Source organism: Lepidochelys kempii, chromosome 12, assembly GCF_965140265.1.
Source record: "Lepidochelys kempii isolate rLepKem1 chromosome 12, rLepKem1.hap2, whole genome shotgun sequence".
Classification (NCBI taxonomy): Eukaryota; Metazoa; Chordata; order Testudines; family Cheloniidae; genus Lepidochelys; species Lepidochelys kempii.
The window spans coordinates 19056413-19075875 of record NC_133267.1 but is presented as its reverse complement, the minus strand read 5'-3'; the positions used below and the strand labels follow the sequence as shown (position 1 = coordinate 19075875).

Here is a 19463-nt window from a genome sequence, read left to right as displayed (position 1 = left end):
TAATACATGCTCATTATAAAATAGCTGCACAGTGTATATTACACCTTAAAATTCCATTTGCGCATACATGTTTGCACCTATCAGCCACTACTGTAGAACCCAGACCTTGATCAGCACACCTCCTGGGGCATGCTCCATCCACTGTGGGCAGAGAGTACTCCTGTTCTTGCAGCAACCAGAGTGTGATCACTAACGTGCTGCCCAGAAAAAGACTTATGGCCAGGGGTATAACTAGGGACAAAATGAGACCTTTCCTGCAATATTTTACACTCTCTTCACCTGCTAATATTAATGTGTGGTTTGTACACCCCTTCTCTTACGTGATAATAAAGGCTTTTATTCAAAGAAATAAAGCTTTAAAAGTATCTCTCCTTTTTCAAACACATAAAATTTCATCTCATTTTATTTTAAAAGGATTATTATTCCAATACAGCCTTTAAATTGAATCCTAAATCCAAAAGAACATTTATTCTGAGACTGCAACTGAAAAGGAACATTAGAATAAAAAGTAAGTCCCATGAATGTGAATAAAGTTGTTGTCTGATGCAGTCAAGTGTATGCTTGGTGCCTGAATAAATGCTCTCAAACTAAGGCCTTGGCTACACTTGCGAGTTACAGTGCAATAAAGCTGCCCAGAGCTCTGTACCTCACTCCCCATCTACACTGGCAAGGCACGTACGGTGCTTTGTCTCCGCGGCTCCAGCGCTGCTGGTTCTCCACCTCCCGCAGAGGAATAAAGTTTGTTACGCCGCCACTGGTGAGCTGCGGCACCAGTGTGGCCGCCCAATGCACTCTGATTGGCCTCCAGAAGTGTTCAGAAGTGTCCCACAATGCCTGTTCTAGCCACTCTGGTCTAGTCTGGTCTGGTCATCAGTTCAAACTCTACTGCCCTGCCCTCAGGTGACCAACCGTCAGACCCGCCCTTTAAATTCTCTGGGAATTTTGAAAATCACCTTCCTGTTTGCTCAGCCAGGCATGGAGTGCTCTTAGCAAATCTTTCCAGGTGACCATGCCTCCACGTGCCAGGCAAGGCCCAGTATGGAGCACTGGAGAGTTGTTGGACCCCATCAGTGTTTGGGGGGAGGAAGCTGTCCAGTCCCAGCTGTGCTCCAGCCGTAGGAATTACAATACCTTGGGGCAGATATCAAGGGGCATGTGGGAAAGGGGCCATGACCGAGACGCACTGCAGTGCAGGATTAAAGTGAAGGAGCTGCGGAGTGCCTACCGCAGAGCCCGTGAGGCAAACAGCCCCTCAGGTGCTCCCCCCATGACCTGCCGATTCTACAAAGAGTTGGACATGATACTTGGGGGCAACCCCACCTCCACTCTGAGCACCACCAGGGACACTTCAGAGCGGGAGGAGGAGGAGAAGGAGGAAGCGGGAGTGGGAGTGAGGGTGCTGGGGCAGGGGAAGACATTCTGGAATCCCTGGAGGCATACAGCCAGGAGCTCTTCTCAAGCCAGGAGGAAGGTAGCCAGTCACAGTGGCCGGTACTTGGTGGAGGACAAACAGAAGAGCAGGTTCCCAGTAAGCAGCTTTTTTTTCGGGAAGGAATTTTTTCAGTGCGGGCTCTTTGGGCGAGGAGGGTTAGGGCTGCATGCATGCCTAGATGAGGAATAACGCATTGATGTGGTCTATCACTTTGCGGTAATCGGCCTCGGTAATCTCTTCAAAAGTCTCATCCAGAACGTGGGCAATGCACTTGTGCAGGTTTATTGGGAGAGCCACCGTGGTCCTTGTCCCAGTTAGGCTAACATGTCTGCACCACTGTGCCACGAGGGGTGGGGGGACCATTGCTGCACACAGGCAAACTGCATATGGGCCAGGGCGGAAGCCACATTGCAGTAGAAGACCCTCCCTTGCTTCCCAGGTCACCCTCACAGCGAGACATCTTCCAGGATGAACTCCTATGGAAAATGTTGGGACAGCATTCAGTGTAGGTGCTCCCAGCAGCTGTTGCCTCTCCCCAAGGCACAGAAACCAAGAGGACAGTACAGCCGTGAAACAATCAGTCCCCCTTGACCCTGTGCTTACTTACCATTTTGGGGCTCCCGTGGGTTATGTGTGCTCTCTTCGGGATGGGAAAATTATTCTATTGTGTAGACTGTGTATGCCCTCCTTCAGTTCAGGGGAATCATTATTCTGTCTAATATAAACAATGCTGCCTCTGTTAAGTGTTGCATTTTGCCTTTACAGATGCAACCTTGAGATCTCAGCAGTCCATGTTATCACTGGCCGAGAGACTGCAAAGACTCAGGAAGAGGCCACGAAAAAGCAAAGAAGACATGCTGCAAGAAGTGATGCAGCAATCTCTTAAAGAGAATCAAAAAGCACAGGAGTGGAGGGAGAGCGAAAGCAGGATCCGCCAGGAAAACGCAGTGCACTGGCAGCAAAGCACGGAGCTCCGGCAGCAAAGCACGGACTGGCTGATAAGCATAATGGAGTGCCAAACGGACTCTATCCAGGCGCTCGTAGCCATGCAGGCAGAGCACTACCATGCCTGCCCCTGCCTGCAGCCACTATCCCAAAACTCTTTCCCTTGTGCCCCCATGTCACCTCCAACCCACTTTCCCCAACATCTGGGTTCTTATCGCCACCAGTTGCTTCACCACCCAGCCCTGAAAACTATGACCCTTACCCACTGCACTCAACCCCCATCCTGAATTATAGCCATCCTGAAGTGCAGCACTTATTGCACAGCACTCCAGACAGGAAGGCCGAGTATGAGAACAGGACATATGCAAATCTGTGATTGAACCGTTCCCCACCCCACCCCCTTGCCCTTTCTGTTTCCCAAGCAGTTGTGTTTCTTTTCAATAAATGGATTTTCTGGCTTTGAAAACATTCTTTATTATTGCATAAAGTAAAAGATGCCTTAGCCCAGGAAAGAAACAGGCACTGCAAGTCAGCTTAGCAAACACAGATTCCTACTAACATTGGAACGACTGTACTTCACTCCTGTGCAGGGCACCAGACATTACTGGTGGCTTTCAGCCTCAAATTGCTCCCTCAAGGCACCCCTAATCCTTGCAGCCCCGAGCTGGGCCCCTCTAATAGCCCAGCTCTCTGGCTGTGCAAATTCAGCCTCCAGGTGTTGAACCTCGGAGGTCCATGCCTGAGTGAAAATTTCACCCTTCTCTTCACAAGTATTATGGAGGGTACAGCTCACGGATATAACTGCAGGGATGCTGTGTTTGGCCAAGTCCAGCTTCCCATACAGAGATCACCAGCGGCCCTTTAAATGGCCAAAAGCACACTCCACAGTCATTCGGCACCGGTTCAGCCTGTAGTTGAACCATTCCTTGCCGCTGTCAAGGCTCCCTTTGTGGGGTTTCATGAGCCATAGCATTAATGGGTAAGCGGGGTCTCCAAGGATCACAATGGGCATTTTGACTTCCCCTACTGTGATCTTCTGCTCTAGGAAAAAAGTCCCAGCCTGCAGCTTCCTGAACAGGGCAGTGTTCCGAAAGATGCGTGCGTCATGCACCTTTCCAGGCCAGCTTGTGTTAATGTCAATGAAATGCCCACGGTGATCCACAAGCACCTGGAGAACCACAGAGAAATATCCCTTCCGATTAACGTACTCAGAGGCTAGGTGGGGTGGTGCCAGAATAGGAATATGCGTCCTATCTATAGCCCCTCCACAGTTAGGGAAACCCATTTGTGCAAAGCCATCCACAATGTCCTGCACGTTACCCAGAGTCAAGGTTCTTCTGAGCAGAATACGATTAATGGACCTGCAAACTTGCATCAACACAAGTCCAACGGTTGACTTTCCCACTCCAAACTGGGTCGCGACCGATTGGTAGCGGTCTGGAGTTGCCAGCTTCCAGATTGCAATAGCCACCCGCTTCTCCACTATCAGGGCAACTCTCAATCTTGTGTCCTTGCGCCGCAGGGTGGGAGCGAGCTCCTCACACAGTCCCATGAAAGTGGCTTTTCTTATCCAAAAGTTCTGCAACCACTGCTTGTCATCCCAGACTTTCATGACGATGCAATCCCACCACTCAGTGCTTGTTTCCCGAGCCCAAAAGCTGCGTTCCACGGTGCTGAGTGAGTCCGTGAATGCCACAAGCAATCTCGTGTCATACACGTTACATGACTTGATATCGTCGGATTCCTCACTGTCACTTTGGATCTTAAGGAATAGCTCAACTGCCAAACGTGACGTGCTGGCAAGACTCGTCAGCATACTCCTCAGCAGTTCGGGCTCCATTTCCCGCAGACTGAAACGGAACACAGATCGCGCTGCACAGAAACAGTTGAAAGATGGCGCCAAATGTGGACAGAAACACAGGAATTGCTGGGATGTGAAGCAATGCAACACGGGGTGTTGGGACGGGACCCAGAATGCCCCGCACCCCACACCCCCTTCCCACAACCCACGACGCCAGAATGGGAAGAGGTGCTCTGTGGGATACCTGCCCATAATTCACCACTCCCAATGCCGCTGCAAGTGCCGCAAATGTGGCCACGACAGTGCACAGGCAGCTGCCAATGTGGAGACTGCAGCGCTTTCCCTACTCAGCTGTACGAAGACGGGTTTAACTCACAGCGCTGTATATCTGCAAGTGTAGCCAAGGCCTATGACAATAGCACTAATGAGCATGTTTCAGCTATTATAGTGTATAACATATGCAGGAACCCAAGAATTCTCAGTGTAAAAGTCCCCAGGTATGATTGTGAGCTACTTACCAATGATTACTTCATCCTCCTTGCCAAATGCTTTGCTGGTTTCTACTGATGTAGTGTTTTCTGGGGCGTCTCCTGTATGTTGATTTGCATTGTCATCTTTTTGTCCTGTGTATGTGCTTTCTAATTCCACACATTTTAATTCTAATTCAGATCTAGCATCCTTTGTGGATTCTTTCATTGTTTTTGTTGTTTCTTTAGGGCTTTTCATTTTGCCACCGAGATCTTTTTTAGTATCATTTTCCGCTGTGCTTTGAGAGGATATGGACTTGCATTTTAATTCTGATTTCTCTAGGGGCTTTTTATCAGTCGAGACTTTGTTCAATAGCATCTGTGGCTTCCCTAATTTGGGTTCCTGTTCATTGTGTTTATTAGCAAGCTTCACCCCTTTTACTTCTTGAATTGGGTCAGTTCTGGTGTTTGGGGGGCACGGATTGTGTTTAAATTTGCCAGTCAGATGTTTAATTCCTTCAACTTCCAATGGTGAGGACAGAGGGGATTTTACTTTGGAACTTGTACCTCCATGATCACCTAGGCTTCCTTCCTTGGCCACTGGAATCTTTTCTTGGGTTTCAGTCATCTGCACATTGATGGAAATCCTGCAGAGCAAACATTTTCCTTTTTATACAGATAAATAGCCTTGCTAGAGTAGTGGAAAATATTTTTTACCCTTTGTTTAAATCCCAGTTTCGTAATAATTTCCCTACTAAAAATATCAGATACTGAAATTGCTAAAGACAATAAGAAAATGCAGTATTTCAGCAATACTTCAGGATAAATTTACAACATTCTGAAGAGACTCAGTCCCACACAATCTGATTTTAATAGCTATTTTAACATGCCAGCTTGTATAGATGTCTGCCCTCTGCTGGACATAAAATATAACATACCTAAAGCTCAGATTTTGTCATGGATATTTTTAGTAAAAATCATGGACAGGTCAGGGCAATAAACAAAAATTCACGGAAGCCCATGACCTGCCCATGATTTTTGCTAAAAATAGCCCTGACAAAATGGGGCAGGTGGAGGATCCAGCACCCACAGCGGCTGGGAGCTCTGGGGTCCCCCCTGCTGCCTGGTGGCTAGGAGCTGCTGGAGGCCTGCCGCCAGCAGCGCCTGAAAGCTGCAGGGCTGCCTGCTGACAGCTCCAGCCCCAGGGCAGAAAAGGTCACAGAGCTCTCTGGCAGGCACGGATTCCGTGACTTCCGTGACCACGGTGACATAATCGTAGCCTACCTACTCCAGCATTCACCAGCGCCTCTGTGGTGGGGAGCCTTTGTATTTAGCGCTAAAAATTGTGGTCTGGATTTTTAGAAGTACGTGCTAGCTCTTAAAAACCTGGGTGCGTGTGTTCTAGTCCCCCTGCAGTTAGCTGAGAGCGGAGGTGTGAGAGTCTGCATTCATGGGGTGTTATCGAATATTACTCTTTTCACAGTCTGCTATTGAAAATATTATGTTGTACACCTCGGCTCTTTTGGCTCCTCTGTTTTGTTAATATTATTTCCTTTAGCATTCCTGCCACTAGAAACTTTTAAACATTTTCATTAATCTTATGTTGTCTGGAGATAATGGGATTATAAAAAACCTGCTATATTCTGAAGTTCTCTCAGAGATATTCATATAATTAATAAACTTAGAAACAGCAGCAGGATCAGGCTCTGCAAGAGAAATTGTGGAATCCCCATAAATGGAGGTTTTTAAGAATAGGTTGGACAAACACCTCTCAGTGATGGGCTAGGTATACTTGGTCCTTCCTCAGCACGGAGGCGTGGTTTAGATCAGTGGTTCTCAAACTAGGGGTGCCGCTTGTTCAGGGAAAGCCCTTGGCAGGCCGGGCCAGCTTGTTTACCTGCCGCATCCACAGGTTTGGCTGATCGCGGCTCACGCTGGCCCTGGTTCACCGCTCCAGGCCAATGAGGGCTGCAGAAAGGGCAGCCAGCACGTTCCTTGGCCCGCGCCGCTTTCTGCAGCCCCCATTGGCCTGGAGTGGTGAATCGGGGCCAGTGGGAGCCGCAATTGGCCAAACCGGTGGATGTGGCAGGTAAACAAACCAGCCTGGCCTGCCAGGGGCTTTCCCTGAACAAGCGGCACCCCTAGTTTGAGAACCACTGGTTTAGATGACCTCTCATGGTCCCTTCCAGACCTACATTTCTGAGTACTGCAGCTGGCTTCAGTGAGGCGACTGGACATCAGTAAGGGCTGTAAAGTTGCATCTGAGGGACTATAAAACTGCAGGCAGAGAATGTCTCTGGTGCCTAGAAAAGGAAACACCTATCTAGTTTCCTCAAAAGTATTGTCCTTCTGTAACAAAGATGTTGAAAAGAAACCTTTTCTATCTTTTGCATAACAAGTCTGTAGTTTTGTTCTCATTTTTACCATCTCACTGTCATTATAAGCATGTGATAATGTTGTGATAAATGAAAGGGGAAGGGATAGCTCTGTTTTAGGGACACCCAGCCAGCCAGTTACCTATAAATCCCTCTTGGTAGTTGTTCTCTACTTGCTTTACCTGTGAAGGGTTAAAAAGTCTCCCTGCATAGGTAAAAGGAAGGGAGTGGGCACCTGACCAAAAGGGCCAATGGGAAAGCTAGAACTTTTTAAAATTGGGAAAAAAACCTTCCCCTTTATCTGTCTGTGTTGTTCTCCCAGAGAGCAGAGACAGGGCTGGAATTATGCTATAAAAAGCTTTGGGCCAGGTATGAAAAATCACCAGATCATACCTAGAAACTACTCATTTGAAACCCCAGATATGTAAGTAGATCAGGAAATGTCTAGGAAGATGCGATTAAGTTTATCCCTTTTATTACTTTATGGCTTGTGGACTTCTCTGTGCTAACCCAGGTGCTTTTGTTTTGCTTGTAACCTTTAAGATGGACCTCAAGAGAGCTATCTTGATGCTTAATCCTTGTAATTGTTATTTTTTTTTAATCTAGCGAAAAACCTAAGTTCCAAATGTATTTTCTTTCTTTTTGTTTTTAATAAAATTTACCTTTTTTTTAAGAACTGGATTGGATTTTTGTGTCCTAAGAGGTTTGTGTACATGTTGTTTAATTAGTCTGTGGCAACAGCTGATTTCCTTTGTTTTCTTTCTCAGCTCTTTCCCGGACGGGGGGTGGGCGTGAAAGGGCTTCAGGGTACCCCACAAGAAGGAATTCCCAAGTGCACCTTCCTGGGTTCTCAAAGGGGTTTTTACAGTTGGGTGGTGGCAGCATCTACCCATCCAAGGTCAGAGAAAATCTGTAACCTTGGGAGTTTAATACAAGCCTGGAGTGGCCAGTATTAATTTTTAGAATCCTTGCAGGCCCCACCTTCTGCACTTGAAGTTCCAGAGTGGGAAATCAGCCTAGACAAATGTATTAAGAATCTGTAGTTCAGTGGTATTAAGCTAATAAGTCAGCTGATGCCAGCTTAGAGCAAACATTGCTATGACTATCTAGACAAGTCTAAACTTGGCAGGAAAACCTGGGCATTTCTCTAACAATTCCAAACATTGGAACTCTGTTCTTTTTACGTTTCTGTAGAGGCCTATTGACTTCAATGAGAGCTGCACCCATGTAACCAAGCGCAGAATTTGGCCCACTCATTCAGACTTCACATACAGAAAATATCTCTGTAGGCACCCTGACTACAAACTCCTCCATAAATAAAGTGTAGGAAGATGCATGTTCTTTTCACATTGTTATTTAAGAATAAAAATGCAGAGTAAATTTTAAGTCTGATTATAATGAAATGTTGTGTGAAGTTTATCGAGACATCAAACAAACACACTTCCTTTGCATTTACAGCCCTTGTGTTCAGGGGGTTCCCACACCCCAATCATGTGAATTTGGGAAATGTGCTGGAATAACATTCCTGGAATCTTCTTTTACTTAGCCACACAACTGGTTATGGAAATGCAAGCTTCCCCCACTCTGCCCTGCCACATCCTTACACTGGACCTCTTCTAGAGGTAAAGGGAAATATAGTCTCCAAGCCCTGCCACAGCTTAGCCTTTCTTCTAAGACTGGGGTGCCAATTGCTGCCATTTGCAAAGATGTTTTTTCTCATGTGGATCTGTGTGTACTGAGAAGTAGACCAAGACCACTTCCATTCAGTTTATTAGTTTGGTTCTTCAGTCTCCGGCCTTGTCTACACTTACTGGGGGTTTGACATGCAGCGATCGATGCATCGGCAGTCGATTTAGTGGGTCTGGTGAAGACCCGCTAAATCAATCACAGATCGCTCTCCCGTCACCTCCTGTACTCCACCTGAATGAGAAGCGCAAGGGAAGTAGACAGGAGAGCGTTTCCAGTCAACATCACGTAATGTGGACCCCATGATAAGTAGATCTAAGTACACCGACTTCAGCTACGTTATTCACGTAACTGAAGTTGCTTAACTTAGATCCATCTCCCCCTGTAGTGTAGACAAGGCCTTAATATGCTTGTATTGCATTCATCTGGGAATACTCCAGCACCTGAAAATACCTGTAAATTGCACAAATAACTAAAGACTACCTAGAGAATAAAGTGCCTGTCTTGTATTTAAGGCACCAGAATGCATTTTAAAAGGAATATTTTCAAATGCACACATACAAAAAAGCAGTCAGTTTTTGGTCTGTGTTCAAATGCTGACTTGTGTACCTGCACATCGGGATAATTGTGTATACACAAAAATGTACATGAGCCTAAACTGAACATGCATGGTCATGCACAGACATGTTTTAAAAATGGGATCTCCATTTTCATTTTTTTCCCATAATGCAATTGCAAGTTAAATCACAGAACTTTTCTAAAGTCCTAACCAAAAAAAAGGACAAAAAAGGGTATCTGATACTAAATATGTCATATGTTAAAGAGAAAAAAAAGTTAGAAAAAGAAATGTTTGCTCACATCTTTGTATGGCCAATGCTTAAAATGGGCTGGGTCATGTGGTCACAGACCTAACCAAAAATACTGACTTCTTTGAGGTGTGCAAAGGACTATTATACATGGGATTGAACAACCTGCCCAAGCCCTGAAATTTTATCACACACTAAAAAAATTCTATCCTCAGTCAATGGCAGACTCCTCTTGCAGACCTATTAAGCCCCATGTGTGATATTTATAGAAACATCCATGTTAGAAAGGAGTCAGCCATTTACAAGGTTCAAGGAAATGAGACACACGTAGAGCAAACCCATTTCAAACCTCCCTGACTCAGAACAGATGTGTAATATTAGTAATTAGCGCTTATCAAGCACTTTCTATCTACAAACATTATCTTTGTATAAATTTATAAGCCACCACGCTGGGCCTAATTCGTCTTCAGATTAACTGTTTACATGGTTCCACAAGCTCCTTTTCTAACAAGGCTTTTTTTCCTACGGTTTCACATATGAGCAAGACTGAATCGTCCTTTTAATAATTTGCCTATTATTAACACATGGAATGTTTCAGATCACACAGAGAATTACAGACTAGATCACTACCTTGTACGTATCACTTCACACCCTGCTCTGGATACAGACTTTGATGTGGATGGCACGGCTTCCATGGACATAGCACTGAATGTAGAGGGTTTGTTTTCACTTTCTTTTGATTTCTGAGTGATAGGATTTCTGTGGTGTTCTTCCAGTCCTGGTGCTCTGTCCATATCAATTGCTTCAGCAGTAACATTCTTGTTCCCCACAGGGCCATGATTTATGAAGGGAAGACCATGGTTTGGAATCAAAGCTTTAATTCCAGTGCCTTTTTGTGGCTGACAATTCTTAGAGCTATTTGTTTTGCCAGAACCTGCTATTTTTTGCAGCTGTGTTGTCCTTTCTTTAACTTGTGGACTGGAGTCAACTTTGGAGACTACAGCGTCAAAAGAGTTTACTTTTTCACATGCTCCGTTAGTTTCATCCAACTTTTCTTCTCCTTTGGGCTCTAAATAAGAAATAGTATTATCGTAATGTCACAGCCTTCCCCTGACACAAGAAAAAATATTACATAGTGGTATAGGTTGTAAAAAATAGGGAGGTAGCCAGGGATGTTGGACTCTATCAAAAACCTACCATCATAGTGAAACTAGGCAATGATGCTCATGTGAAAGGACTAAAAGACACACAAAAAAGACTTAAGCTTAATAGAAGCATGTTTGACATTTCTGACACTGACACATGCAGGTTAATAAAATTACTTACTGGCATTGCTAGCTTTTCAGCAATGGTAAAAGTAAAAATAGAAACTGGATTTCTGAATAACTAAAAACCAAACTGATAAGAGAGAGATAAGGTGGGTGAGATAATATATTTTATTGGACCAACTTCTGTTGGTAGAAGGAATGAGCTTTGGAGCTTCACAGAGTCCTTCCTCAGCTCTGGGGAAGGTAACCAGAGTGTCCATGCTAAATACAAAATAGGACAGGTTGTTAGGCATGCACGTGTTGAAGGAGACTACTTAAAATGAAGTAGGCAATTACCACCTCTGCCCTAGGACAAAGGAAGATAAGTAGGAAGACCTGACCGGACCTGAGGAAGAGCTCTGTGAAGATCAAAAGCTTGTCTCTTACACCAACAGAAGTTGGTCCAATAAAAGACATTATTCCACCCACCCCGTCTCTCTCAGACCCTGGGACGAGCAGGGCTACAACAACACTGCAAACTGAAAATTGATAAGAGTCAATTGAAGGACGTCCAAGACTTTAAGTACTCTATGGGTCAACATGACATGTTGTTCGGACTCCGAAATCCCAAAAGGCACACCCATCCCAGTGTCCATACTATAAGAAGTAGCACTGACATTGCAAATTGGGACAGGAGGTTTCCAGGAGACACTAAGACTCAGAACACTGCCTCTCTCCCCTAGGGTTTCTTGGTCCCCACTGGAGCTATTCCAATAATTGCAACTGCTCTTAATTATTAGTGATGGTGCATAAAAAGGAAGGGCAGTCTAGATGGGACATGACTTCCATTTCATCTAGGTTTCTACTTGCGCAGGCCCTAGAAATCAATGTGATTTTTGTTTAATTTTTAGTTTAACACCTCAGCCCAAAAGTACTGAGGGCTTTTGAGTCAGAATTCTGAGCAGCAGATTCTTTAGTTTATGTTATTTTCTAAGCCAAGAAACCAAGACAATTTTTGGCCATGCTTGAGAGGAGCCTCTGGTGACGTGGGGAGGTGACTGTAACGGGGCACTATTCACAGTCACATTCACCCCGGTGTAACTCCACTGATAACAATGGATACAATGGATGACTGAAAGGTCTGAGGTCTGAATCCCTTTTCTAACCCTATCCCCTGAGACTTGTTGAAAATATCTTCGCTGACCACGTGAGACATTCCCAGTTCAAAAATAAATCTGTATTTCTGCTTCTTCACGTGCTTTTTTCCTCTATGACTTTACAGATTTTCTTTGTGTTCTTGCGATTGTATCCCTGGTGTCTTCCAAACAGACATTGCTCTCTTTTAATTAAGCTAACTACAACTGCGAAAGCAAAGAAATACAGCATTAACCAAACAAAGATAATGGCTGCTATTCATTTTAATGAACTGTTGCTATTGGATTTGGTTTGGCGGTTTGGTTTTTTTGGGAAAGGGAGTTGTATTTTTGTTTGTTGTTTTTTTGTGATGGTATCAAACATTCAACACACGCTTTTCTGAGTACTTGATAAGTCCAGGTACTTAGTTACAAAGGGATAATTCAGTAGTACCTACATATATAGGAGAATATTGAATCTTCTCTTCCCAACCTATCTCAAATTCCACAGTGGATATGTTTATCATACATACAGGCTTACATATACCTTCCAAAGACTCTTTGCTTTCAGCCTGGACTCCTCTGTTGCTAGATACATGCTTTGGTTTCGCACCCTTCTCTTCAGGTTGATCTTTAGTCTAAAAAATACAATTGAATACACAATTAATTAACAAAGTTAAAGATGTCCATTTCCCACTGGGTCCCTCTAATTCTCTACCAGTGGAGGCAGTTACACACTATGAAATTGGTGGTAACGACTCAGCTTCATTGCATTCTCAGTTTGCTGCTGCTTCTTTATTTCCCCCTCTATGAGGCTTCCTGGGGCTCCAGGGATGTGAGGCATCTCTCCACCATCTGCCATTACTGTGAGGAAGTCTTGTCTGTGCTCTCCTTGAATCAGCTCTCCAACTGCACCGGCACTACCCTCTAGACCTCGCAAGCCCTGCTGTCACCCTACAAGTTAGCAATTGGCACCCCTTGCCCAACTCTCAAGCCCTCCGAGTGTCTTCCTTGAGTGTCCAGCCCAAGTCCACTGGACACTCACAGTATTCAGATTTGCTGCTTCCAAAGAAACAGTGTACCCCAGTTTACCAGGTCCACCTCAGATCACTGCTCCGCTTGACACACAGCACAGAGGAGAGGAAAGTGATCAGGAACAGTCAGCATGGATTCACCAAGGGCAAGTCATGCCTGACTAATCTAATTGCCTTCTATGACGAGAAAACTGGCTCTGTGGATGAGGGGAAAGCGGTGGACGTGTTGTTCCTTGACTTTAGCAAAGCTTTTGACACGGTCTCCCACAGTATTCTTGCCAGCAAGTTAAAGAAGTATGGGCTGGATGAATGGACTGTAAGGTGGATAGAAGGTTGGCTAGATTGTCGGGCACAACGGGTAGTGATCAATGGCTCCACGTCTAGTTGGCAGCCGGTATCAAGTGGAGTGCCCCAAGGGTCGGTCCTCGGGCTGGTTTTGTTCAATATCTTCATAAATGATCTGGAGGATGGCGTGGATTGCACCCTCAGCAAGTTTGCAGATGACACTAAACTGGGAGGAGAGGTAGATACGCTGGAGGGTAGGGATAGGATACAGAGGGCCCTAGACAAATTAGAAGATTGGGCCAAAAGGAGTCTGATGAGGTTCAACAAAGACAAGTGCAGAGTCCTGCACTTAGGACGGAAGAATCCCATGCACCGCTACAGACTGGGGACTGAATGGCTCGGCAGCAGTTCTGCAGAAAAGGACCTAGGGGTTACAGTGGATGAGAAGCTGGATATGAGTCAACAGTGTGTCCTTGTTGCGAAGAAGGCCAATGGCATTTTGGGATGTATAGGTAGGGGCATTGCCAGCAGACCAAGGGACGTGATCGTTCCCCTCTATTCGACATTGGTGAGGCCTCATCTGGAGTACTGTGTCCAGTTTTGGGCCCCACACTACAAGAAGGATGTGGAAAAACTGGAAAGCATCCAGCGGAGGGCAACAAAAATGTTGAGAGGACTGGAACACATGACTTATGAGGAGAGGCTGAGGGAACTGGGATTTAGTCTGCAGAAGAGAAAAGAATGAGGGGGGATTTGATAGCTGCTTTCAACTACCTGAAAGGGGGTTCCAAAGAGGATGGATCTAGACTGTTCTCAGTGGTAGCTCATGACAGAACAAGGAGTAATGGTCTCAAGTTGCTGTGGGGGAGGTTTAGGTTGGATATTAAGAAAAACTTTTTCACTAGGAGGGTGATGAAACACTGGAATGCGTTACCTAGGGAGGTGGTGGAATCTCCTTCCTTAGATATTTTTAAGGTCAGGCTTGACAAAGCCCTGGCTGGGATGATTTAGTTGGGGATTGGTCCTGCTTTGAGCAGGGGTTGGATTAGATGACCTCCTGAGATCCCTTCCAACCCTGATGTTCTATGATTCTAGATATGTTTATAGTGAAGTCAAGTATAAGTGTATCAAACAAAGCATAGAGATTTAAATTGCAGCAAATAGCAGTATTGGAAACAAATAGTTACATGTGACATAAAATCATAACATTCATTCTATAGCCTAGATTTAATTAACTAGATACTCATGTCTTGTAGAGTCAGGCTCACCCCAAATCCTTGCAGCACTTTATAGCCACGTTAGCTGTGACCCTTCTTTCATGAGAAAGACGTGCTGTGAGTGTGCCTTCTAGGTGAAGGATTCAGTGTGTTTCCTGGCAGCCCAAGATATAACAGAACAATCCTCTCTCTTTTTTTTCATAAGCAGAACACACACACAAACCCCCCCGCTCTTGGTTTCATCTTGCAGATTTCACCATCTCTGATTTTGCCTGTGGCTCAGTATATAAATAGGCATACACTGTGACGCATTCAAGACACAATACACAAACCACCAGACAGGGAGATAGGTGTCCGTTACCTCCTGCCTGAAAGGAACATTTCCAAAGTATGTCACCTCCTGGAGACATGCTAAAACTCCGAGACTTCGGAGCATAAGTTTTAGTGTGGACACATAATTCCTTAATATTATCCATCCATACATTAGCTATGATTATGGCAAGCTGTGGGCCACTTGTGTTCATGACTTCACATGCCACCATTCAGTGAACTATTATGTATAGATATTTCCTAGGGGATCCCTGTAAAACCCTATGCACCACCACCACCCCCCAATGCCCTCTGCCAGTTGGCATCAAGGACTCCCTGGGTCACATCCACCAATTTTTTTTAAATCTTTTTTCTAAAGCAAAATCTTGTGGAATAATAAATTAGCTCATAGGTCTCAAAAAATGTTACTTGCCAAAACTACACCTGGGGTGATTTTTCTCCAATATACAGTTCTATCACATAGTTTTTAATCTAAGACAGGGGAGGCACCAGATGAAGAAAATGTTGGTTTCATCCCTTCTGGCTCTCACGGAGAGATAAACTGCACCTCTTTACACATTTAATGTTATTTTACCATGTAACCCCCAAAAGGACCTTCCATTCATTAAGCCATAGTGAAGTAATATAGACAGGCGGCTATCCCATTGGGCGCCAATCCTGCAAACACTCACCCACATGCTCCAGCCCATTGACCTGAATTCTGGGGTACTGAAAAATCTAGATCCAAATTATTTTTGGCTTAGGTTCATCTCTTTCTCTGGCTGAAGAGACACCAATCTCAGGTGGCGAATGTTTGTTGAATGCTTTCTGGGTGATACCCAATCCTTTCTTTAACAAAAGACACGTTGAAACCACGTCGACTGTTCATCCTAGCTCTAATATTTAGCCAATGATAATGCAGACCATAGAAGAACAGCAAAAAGTAGTGAAAATACATGTATTGGCTGGGAAAATATTAAATATTTGAACCAGAGAAAGGATAATTTAGAGTGGAGAATTGACCTGGTCTCCTACCCTACCCAACTACTGAGTGTGGCAACAAGCAAGAGCTTCTGAACCTCCTATATATTTGAACACACAATTCCAGTTACATGCCTTTTGAAAATCAAGTCCCATTAATATTAGCATAAGGGTTTGAGGTGCTATGTGTGTTGACCTTGTATACCCCAATGTTGACATAGTATAATAAGTTTTTTTCCCTCTCCCTCCACCCTCCACTAAAAAAGTTTTCAAATGTCATTGCCACTTTTAACTAAAACACTCAGTATGCCCATGACAATGGTGACACTGTGGGGATCTTTATTCTTGTCGAATCCCCTTCTGCAAGCGAGACTGCCATGTACCACACACTCCAGCATTGTTTTTTGTAAGTCAAGAGTCAGAAGTTTTAGACATTTACTTATTTTATGAATTTGAGGCCAACCCTGCATTCTCACGCAAACAGTCCTAAAGATGCCACTGAATCCTATTGTTGTGTCAGCAAGCAGCTACTTATAAAAATAAAAACATAAGACCCCCTCCGTCACTGATTCATAAATTCGAAGAAGATGATCACAATGGTCCTTAGTCTAATCTCCTGCACAACATAGCCATACAATTTCAACAAAATAATTCCTAGAGCAGATCTTTTAGAAAAAAACATCCAATCTTGATTTTAAAAAGTGTCAGTGATGGAGAATCTGCCATGCCTCCTGGTAAGTTGTTCCAATAGTTAATTACTCTCATTGTTAAAAATTTACACTTTATTTCCAGTCTGAATTTGTTTAGCTTCAAATTCCAGCCATTGAATCATGGTACACCTTTCTCTGCTAGATTCCAGAGTCAGTTGTCAAATATTTGTTCCCCATGTAGATACTAATGCACTGTAATCAGGTCACCCCTTAACCTTCTCTTTGTTAAACTAAATAGGTTGAGCTCATTGAATTTATCATTATAAGTCAAGTTTTCTAATCCTTTAATCTTTCTTGTGGCTCTTCTTTGAACCCTCTCCAATTTTTCAACATCTGTCCTGAACACGTAGTAACGCTGGATAAAACCACTGCTCTGCTATATGGTGCACTATCATAAAGAGATGGCTAGGAAGCAGAAACAAGCAAGTAACTGGTTATTTTATTTGCAACTGTAGTGCAAAAAGCCTTCTGGAACCTTTTGGGTTTTAAATTAAGTTCTTTATGCTCCAGTTTTACAATGTATACAGCAACACACAAATGAAGGGATGTGGCTGGTTAATTAACGTTGCCCACCTGTCCAATATGTATTTGCTTTCCTATAGGTTTCAGAGTAACAGCCGTGTTAGTCTGTATTCGCAAAATGAAAAGGAGTACTTGTGGCACCTTAGAGACTAACCAATTTATTTGAGCATAAGCTTTCGGCTCAAATAAATTGGTTAGTCTCTAAGGTGCCACAAGTACTCCTTTTCATTTTGCTTTCCTATAATATACTATAACCACATATGAGTTGTCTCTCGTGCATCACAGCCATGCTACCTTCAAAATCCCTCTTAAAAATATCTTTCTTCCAATAAGTCTTTCAGTGAATGTAGCAAAGAAAGAAATTTAAAAACTAGTTTACCATTTTGAAGTTGTTCTTTACCTGGCCATCTAGTGTACTATGTACTTGCCTGTCGAATTTGGAGAGTACACCCCATGAAGCAGGATCCTAGCTGTCTCCAGGTATTACATAGTTCCAAGAACTTTGCAAGTGCTAGTAATAATCATATCTTTAAACCTAAAGCACATCAATTTTTAGAACGCTTTTTTCATGTCTCCTACTATTGTACCACACTTCAGTTGGAACAGACTGCAAGTACTGGCACCATGTAAATGTCTGACGGGGTTTTTCAGTGATCTCAACCCAGTTTCCACTGGAAATTTAACCAAAAAAAAAATCTCACAATCTGGTTCAATTGTCAGCCTCTGAAAGAGTAGTGGTTCTTCATATCTGTATAGAGATGGACTGTTAGAGCTGTATCTGAAAATTGGCACAACACCCTCCTGATCTATACTGAGGTCTATTACAGTCTCATTTTTGTAAGAGCTCAAATTCACATTCCACCCATATATTTTAATTGTTGTTTTTTTCAAGTTATTTTGATTTGATTTTTGATTTTCAAGTTATAAAGCCAGGAGCATTCACAGAGTATTCAAATAATTCCATTGCAAGTAGAGTCATTCCTAATGCAATAATGTTTTTACCACCCCATGTTATGAGACCCCCAGGAATGAGACCATGTCCCACAAACACCTCATTGTGCAGATTATTCTTTGTTTCTCATGATGGGACACAAATAGTAGTGAATGATGACAAACAAGACTCAGTGAAACAACAGATATTCATTATAAGTGCCAGTTCATTTTTTTAAAAAGAAAACTAATGAATTCCAAAATATCCTACTGACACTATAAACCATTTCCTGCCCATTATGCTTCATAATTAAGAAATGGTTATGAGTTAGTGTCCTGCACTCTCAGCCCTATTGATCCAATGGTTCGATGAAGTCAATAGAATTGCACAGATGTAATTGGGAAGAATTAGGTCCATGTTCCATTGAAGTTACTGAAATTGTATGAACATAAATGAGGGCAGATTTTGGCCCTTGATGCCTAAATTGTCATGATCAGTTAGAAAACAGAATCCCATTCTGTCACTTCACAGTACATTAACTATTTATTATTCTTTATCTAGGGCTGGATTCCGCAACTAACTTGGACGTCATTGGCCAGGATGTAACTGAGGGCAGATTTTGGCCCTTAAATTGTCAACTCCTTGATGCAGAGACCTAGTCTTTACACCTATTTGAAACCTTCCTATCATGTTTTCTGCCCTATACCATTTATTCTTATGCCTACTACTGAGAGAGGAAAGCCTGAAAACACACATGCATTATGTACAAAGTTAACAGGAAAGCCTGGAGCCCTTCTCCTTAACAAGAAAAGGATCGTGAACAGTAAAATAAAACCAACCTCCATGAGGATTTCAACCAGACTCCCTTTCTTCCAGGGTACAATGCCTCTCAGAATGAAATCCACTACTTTAGAATTTTTGAATGTCTCTCCCACAAATGTAATGACTTTATCCACAGTATCAACCATTTTTTCTATCTTTTCCAGCCTCTCCCTGTGCTTCAAGGCATCTTGCTGTGTAGCTCTCATCAGCTTCAGCATTTCTGAGCACGCATTTTCGGTCTCAAATGGGCGAACGCTGTCCCCAGGTTTCAGGCCTCTTTTTGCTGCATCTGTCTCAGCAGCGGATGCTTGGGATGCTGTTAACTTGTCAATGTTCTTTCCTAGGTCGTCAATGCCTCGGTTCACCTTCTGTAGCTTGCCATTCAGGTCTTCTTGGGAACTCAATAATTTATCTACCTTTTCACTCAAAAGATTCAATTTTTTGTCCATTGTGCTTAAATGGTTCCCTCTTGCTGGCTGCAACCTAGCCACTGCATTTCCAGGCCCCTTTCCATGCTCCATGTTATCCTCAGACATTCTGCCCAGACAAGGAGCCAATGGCAGTGCAATTTACTTGGCTCCTCATTAAGTGTGTAAATTAGAGGGTCGTTCTCTGAAAGCTCATCTTCCTTAGTAACTTCCTTACCCTACAACCAAGGATAAATTCTTTGGCTTATTAGAGATGCTAGGAGTGTGTCATTGATCAGCCATTGTGTGAAAAGGTTTCATTTTTGCATTATCTGTTCCTTACTGTGTGCTTT

The 19463-nt window shown here is 43.7% G+C and overlaps 1 protein-coding gene across 1 annotated transcript in view; it reads right to left on the bottom strand.

Moving 5' to 3' along the window:
• Positions 1–19239, bottom strand: part of MYLK3 (myosin light chain kinase 3) — a 39419-nt gene extending 20180 nt beyond the window's left edge. The window contains exons 1-4 of the mRNA XM_073308467.1: positions 18721–19239; positions 12440–12530; positions 10143–10581; positions 4697–5292 (exon numbers count right to left, since the gene is read on the bottom strand). Coding sequence (XP_073164568.1) covers positions 4697–5292; positions 10143–10581; positions 12440–12530; positions 18721–19239 — 1645 coding nt within the window. The remainder of the gene's footprint in view (positions 1–4696; positions 5293–10142; positions 10582–12439; positions 12531–18720) is intronic.
• Positions 19240–19463: the final 224 nt, after the last annotated feature.